The following is a 6,859-nucleotide window of genomic DNA, read 5'->3' as shown; positions in this document are numbered from 1 at the left end:
CCCCCGCCCCCCGGGCAGCCATGGCCACTGCTGCTGCTTCCACCAGGCCGGAGGTGGCCCCCACACTGGCCCGGCCTCCGGGGATCAACAGCAGGCCCTCCCCCTCTGCGTCCTCGGACAGGCTGTAGCAGGCCTTCACTACACCCTGCGGTGGGGCTACCGTGCTGGGAGGCACACTGCTCTGGGCCAGCTCCCCAAGGTGGCCGCCCACGGAGGCTCCGATACCCAGACCCCCTCCCAGGCCTCCAGGGGGTTTGAGCCGGTGTGCCACCTCCAGGGCTGACTCCACCTTGACGATGCAGATGTCAGACACGTCCTCGTCCTCATCCTCCTCCTCCTCCTCGGCCTTCAGCTCCAGGTCCTCATCCAGCGGGAACTCCAGCTTCACGGGCCGCAGGAGCGGAGGGGGTAGAGGAGGTGGGGGTGGGGGCTTGGGGGCTGGCTTTGGGGTCCTGGCTGGAGGGAGGAGGGACTTGGTGGCGCTGACACTGCTCATGAGGCTAGCCTCGCTGATCCCGTCCTCTTTGAGGCCTATTTTGGGCTCAATGAACTGGCTGAGGGCGTTCCGGCATTTCTCCACCACGTGCTCCATCTGCAGGTAGGAGGCGGCCGTCAGGTAGTTAACGATGTCCCTGACAGCGAATTCCAGGGCGCCCGTGTAGCAGGAGAGGAGCAGGTCGGCCACAATGCGAGCACTGTGCATCAGAGAGACCTGCAGCTCAGAGCTGGGATTCAGCAGGAACTGGTCCCTCAGGAAAGGCGAGCAGGCGGCCAGGATGACCTTGTGGCCACGGAACTTAAGGCTGTCGGCCACAATAGTCACGTCGCAGAACCGCTCCTCTGCGCGGAGCTGGTTCATGTTCCGCAGCGTAGCGGCCTCGTGGCCGGGCAGCTGGAAGCGCAGGACTTCCACCCCAGAGGCCATTGTGGCGGGGGTGGGCAACCCTGGTTAGGAAGGAAATCGGTTACAGACAAAGATCTTTGGCTCTCCGAAGCCAAGGCTCCAGTCCCCTCGCCCCCATTCTTGCCCGGCCACCCAGCATCCGATCTCCCAGTCTTCAGGCCTCTTCCTCAGTTTCCCCAACCCCTGGGAGGTGCTGTCCCTCTGAGAGGAGGGAGGCGTGGTTCCCGGGGGCGGGGCAGCGGCGTCCACACCCCCCAGTCCGGCAGCCCGCGAGGATGGGGCGAGCCCGCGCGCCCACAGAGGAGGACGGAGAAAGGGAGGACAGAGGCCTGGGACTCTGGACTCGGGGTGGCCCCGGCTGCACTCTTCTCAACCCGCCCCCTTTACCCGCTGCCTCATTCCTCCGCCCCCCCTTACACGTTTGCACGCGCCTTTCACGTCCTCCCCCCGCCGCCTGCACGCATCGTGCACGCCCTCCCCACGTTCAGAGCTCCGTGGCACGCCCCCCCAGCCCCACGACCCTGAGTGCACGCGCCTCTCACCTGGCCCGGTTCCGCGCGCTGTTTTTTTTCCAAACTAAGCTGCAATCTCTGCACCTTCATCTCCCACACTTAAGAGCATCTTTAAGGTCGGTCCCTTTCTCTTCCTTGCACTCCTATTACTCAGACTTTCTCACCTATCCAAGTCCCTGTGAAGAAGCCCCTGTTTCTGCCAATTGGGTTTGTTTATTATGTCCTCCAGGAGACTAGAGCATTCTCCTTACATCTCAATTTTTTTTTTTAAGATGACCGGTAAGGGGATCTCAACCCTTGGCTTGGTGTTGTCAGCACCATGCTCAGCTAGTGAGCGAACCGGCCATCCGTATATAGGATCCGAACCCGTGGCCTTGGTGTTATCAGCACCGCACTCTCCCAAGTGAGCCACAGGCCGGCCCTACATCTCAATTTTGATGAAGGTGCTTGTCATATATTGTGTTCAATATCTGAGATTGTAAACTTCTTGATAGCAGGAGTTATGTGGTGGGTTATGTTTTGCAAATAAAAGTCATGCAATAAATGACTGACTGTTGATGTCATTTTACTTTGTCTCAGCCAGTATCCACCCATGAAAAGTTTGTTTCTGACTTAAGCTGAACACCCAAACTCAAGGGATGCTGTTTGGTGAGAGGGTAAGGGCAGTGTTTAGGTGGTGCCTTGACTCTTTACCTATCCCTTTAAAATTCTCTGACTTTTATGCCCCCACCCAGTTCTCTCTATTCTAAAATGCCCCCTTTGTAGAAATCTTTTGTAGTCAGGCCATGTAGATTCAAAGAAGAACATAGGCTTTTGTGTTAGACATACCTAGGCTCAAAGCTGTATTTCTCTGTGTACTAAATGAGGGCCCTTGGGCAAATTACTTAACTCTCTGAATCACAGTTTCTTTGAATTGAAGGCCCTGATTCTTCATAGGGCTAATGTAAGGTATAAGTGAGCCTGACATACAGTAGCTTGGAATCAAAGGTAGCTCTTTTTTCCTTTGCCTCATTGAGAGACTATGACATTTTCTAAAGAAACTTTACTAAATATTGTTTTCTTATTTAATCTCTTTTTCTCCTCATTGCCAAACTTCTCAAAAGAATAGTTCATATTCCATGAAGAATAGAAATACAAAAACTGTCGGGCCGGCCCGTGGCTCACTCGGGAGAGTGTGGTGCTGATAACACCAAGGCCACGGGTTTGGATCCCGTATAGGGATGGCCGGTTCGCTCACTTGGGAGAGCGTGGTGCTGACACCCCCAAGTCAAGGGTTAAGATCCCCTTACCGGTCATCTTTGTAAAAAAAAAAAAAAAAAGGAAATACAAAAACTGTCGGGCCGGCCCGTGGCTCACTCGGGAGAGTGTGGTGCTGATAACACCAAGGCCACGGGTTTGGATCCCGTATAGGGATGGCCGGTTCGCTCACTTGGGAGAGCGTGGTGCTGACACCCCCAAGTCAAGGGTTAAGATCCCCTTACCGGTCATCTTTGTAAAAAAAAAAAAAAAAAGGAAATACAAAAACTGTCGGGCCGGCCCGTGGCTCACTCGGGAGAGTGTGGTGCTGATAACACCAAGGCCACGGGTTTGGATCCCGTATAGGGATGGCCGGTTCGCTCACTTGGGAGAGCGTGGTGCTGACACCCCCAAGTCAAGGGTTAAGATCCCCTTACCGGTCATCTTTGTAAAAAAAAAAAAAAAAAGGAAATACAAAAACTGTCGGGCCGGCCCGTGGCTCACTCGGGAGAGTGTGGTGCTGATAACACCAAGGCCACGGGTTTGGATCCCGTATAGGGATGGCCGGTTCGCTCACTTGGGAGAGCGTGGTGCTGACACCCCCAAGTCAAGGGTTAAGATCCCCTTACCGGTCATCTTTGTAAAAAAAAAAAAAAAAAAAAAAGGAAATACAAAAACTGTCAAATTGAAGCTCAGAGTTTGGGGCTGGCTGGTTAGCTCAGTTGGTTAGAGCACAGCCTTATAACCTGAGGGTCATAGGTTCAGATCTCCATACTGGCCAGCCACACACAGAAAAAAGGATAAATTAGAGTTTATAAAGTTTTGTATCCCATCCTCTTCTTGCTGCTTTTCCTTTCCAGGCATGTGGATGGGACAGGGGGCCTAATCTCAGCCTATAGCTTAAGATGGGTGGTCCTTGGTGGCAGGTGGAGTTGAGAGCCATGAGTCCTTCAAGTGCCCAGCCCCACCCAGTTATAGCTGTACATGGAAACTAGCACAAGCATACAAGCTGTCTTTTCCTGTATAGTCTTGTGAGGAGATACCCCATCTAGGGGATCTAGAACCATCTAGATCATTGTCTCTTGTTCCCCAACTTCTGCCAGTGAAGACAAGAGGTCCTCCCATTCTTAGGTTGCAGTACCGAGCGACTTGGCTTAGTGTCAAGAATAGCTACACTGAGGATTTTTAGAAGGCTTTAGAAATAAAATCTGACTATGGATGCAAAGAACAACTAGGAGACAGAAGGTCTGGGTTCTAGTCCAAGTTTGAAGTCATCAAGGCCCCAGAGGTTTCAGTGATCTCTTCAGTAAGAAGGAGGAATTGCTCTCTGAAGTCTTTTCCAGCCCTATGAGTCCATAATAGCTTACTGCGAAAAGGAGTGCGCGAATGGTTGCCTGCGTGTCTGTGAGTAGTGGTCAAGGGCCATCTAGCTCATGGCTTCAAACACCACTCTTGGCTACCAAGGGAGGCAAGTAGTGACTTTGTTAATCCAAAACAGTAGGAAAGGCGGGCCATTTCTCTGAGGCATTTTAGGCTGTGGGTTTACTTTTACAACGGTGCTTAGCACAGACTGGAATAACTGTACTCCTTGAACTCCAATAGGAAAGGTGGAGAGAAGTCAGCCTGGACTTTTAAATCTATAGGCTGATAAAACTGTCTTGTTTTACAACAGACCTCTGATGTCTCCCTTTATCTCTTTTGACTTGGCTCTGCCCTCAGCGCAGGAACCCTGGTGAAAATTGCAGGCAGTTCTGGTGACGTTGGCAGGGGCTCACCGCTTGAGAAAAGAAACCACATGAAGACAAAGGGCCTAGACCACTCCCATCCATTTGCCAAATAACCTTTCCTGAGCTCCCATCCATGTCCTGCAACATACCCCATCCCCTGATCTTTCCTCGCTGCTGGCTCTCCTGCTTCCTCAGAACTCATTCTCCCCAGCCTCAGCCTCCTGACAAACTCTTCCCTCCTGCTCCAACATTAGAGGGAACTTAGCTCTCCCTGCAGCCCAACCCCTTCCCCCTCCTCCACATCCTCCACACACACACACACACACACACACACACACACACACACACACACACACACACACACACACGCCTCCCTGGCCCTGCCAGATCTGGGGAAATGGTGGGATCCCCCTAGCACCTTGTCGGTTGCAGACAGAATAGGACTCTTCCACCAAACACCCTCTTGGCTGAGCTTCCCCGAGTCTGCTCTGCTAGGCTGGCCTCTCCTTGTTGCGTGGGCAACGGACTTCCAGGCCTGTGGGGCCTGGCTCAGGTCTTCCTCCCCAGGCCTGCCTGTGTCCCTGCAAATGACTTCATCCTCCACACCCCAAGTAAAGAAAAATATTTGTTCAGTTTATTTTTATTTTTTCATAGAATCATAGGATCAATCTCTCTCTCCTTTTTTTTTTTTTTTTGTGGCTGGCTGGTACGGGGTCCCTGGTTTCTTCAAAGCTTCTTGACCTCCGTCCAACAACTTTTATCGTGACTCCTCTTCAGCCACTTTCTTCCCAGGGTCACACTCTGGTTATTATTAGCACCTGGAACTTCATCCACAGAGTAGCCCAGGGATTGCTCCCTCCCAGAGGCAGCAAATACACCTGCTCCACCCTCCGCCCCCCCAGAGGGACCTCTGGCTCTGTCTTCCCTTCTCTGTCAGGTCCTCCCATGCCTCCTTGCCTGTCCAGCCAAGATGCCACTCATGACGCATCACTCAGCTGCTCTCTGCCAGCTCCCTTCAGTTGGGTCCTCAGTGCTGCTTTATGAGTGAGATGAGCCCTTCTCCCCACCACAGCTCTTTTCCAACCTTGTCCACTCTTCGGTCCCCTTCGCCACTCCCAATCCCTCTCTCTCCCTCACTGAGGCTTGAGTGCCCCCCTTTGCACCCCCAAACACCTCTTTTTTACTCATCTTTATTTCCCTTTCCTTAGTTTCAGAGCCTGTTGAAAGCCAATCCTTCCTCCTACATCCCACTCCTAAACTTGCTCCGTTTTTTGCCCTCTTGGGCTTTACAGTATCCCGTGTTCTGACCTAAAGTCGATAAACGCAGACAGGTTTTTGCTTTAAAAAAAAAAAAAAGAAAGAAAGAAAACAAAACCCTTCCTTGACCTTGGTCCCTCTCCAGCTGTAGACACGCCTTACCTCCCGCTTCCTTCCCAGCTCGGTCAGCATCACCCTCTTCACATTCATCCTCTTCCCTAAAAATAGTTATTGTGAACATATTACACACATAGAAGAATGCATAAAATGAGCATGTATAGGTAAAGACGGATGAAACTAACACCTGGGTACCTGGCCCTAGCTTAGGATATAAATTCCCAGGACCTTAGATGCCCCTCTGTGCTCCGTGCTGACTGAATCCGTCTCCCTCCCGGCAGGGTGACCTCTATCTTGAATTTCTCATACATACTTCCTTTGCTTATTGTCAGTTTCACGCTCTTTGCATGTTGTAGCTGTTCCCAAACAGTACACTGTTTAGTCTTGCCTGCATCACCTTAACATAGATGAATCATACTCTACGTTCTGGGGCTGATTTTTTCACTCAACATTATGGTTTTGTTGACATATATAGCTTGTAATTCTGTAATTGTCTTTCTTTTCTTTTTTCTTTTTCTTCCTTTTTTTTCAGTGGCTGGCCAGTACAGGGATTGGGGATTGAACCCTGGACCTTGGTGTTATCAGCACCGTGCTCTAACCTACTGAGCTGACTCGAAAGCCCATTCACTGTCTTTCTATTGCGTGGATCTGGATAGATTTAAGGGAATTGTTCTCAGGTCTGACACTCCCATAGGACATGGATGTTGATGGGCCTGAGAAAGCCCCTGTCAAAGAGGAGCAGGTCTCCCCTCCTCTTCCCCTTGCCCAACCTCCCTTACCACAGAAAGGAGACCCAAGGGGAATTCAGGACAGTAAAAATATCCAGGGCACCAAAGGGACAGTTCCAAAAATCTGTGTTGGTTCTGAGGAATTGAGTGACTTTGTTACTGGAGAACAGGTACTTTCTTTTTCTTTCCATTCAGCAAAACTGAAGGATTTATTGATTTTTTTTTTAGCCTTTTTGTTATTGAGGTGAAATTCACATAACATAGGGCTGTTAGTTCGGTTAGTGCATGGCGTTATAACACCAAGGCCAAGGGTTCCGATACCCATACCAGCCAGTTGCCAAAAAAAAAAAAAAAAAAAAAAAAAAAAAAAAAAAAAAA

At 50.9% G+C, this 6,859-nt stretch overlaps 1 protein-coding gene across 1 annotated transcript in view; it reads right to left on the bottom strand.

Moving 5' to 3' along the window:
- The window catches only part of ZBTB12 (zinc finger and BTB domain containing 12), a 1,600-nt gene extending 675 nt beyond the window's left edge, over positions 1-925 (bottom strand). Inside the window, exon 1 of the mRNA XM_008575022.1 lies at positions 6-925. Within this exon, the coding sequence (XP_008573244.1) occupies positions 6-925 (920 nt within the window). The remainder of the gene's footprint in view (positions 1-5) is intronic.
- Between the last annotated feature and the right edge of the window lie 5,934 nt (positions 926-6,859).

Source organism: Galeopterus variegatus, unplaced genomic scaffold (genome assembly GCF_000696425.1).
Source record: "Galeopterus variegatus unplaced genomic scaffold, G_variegatus-3.0.2 Scaffold1130, whole genome shotgun sequence".
NCBI lineage: Eukaryota > Metazoa > Chordata > Mammalia > Dermoptera > Cynocephalidae > Galeopterus > Galeopterus variegatus.
The sequence above is the reverse complement of the archived record's forward strand: the minus strand, read 5'-3'. Positions and strand labels throughout refer to the sequence as shown.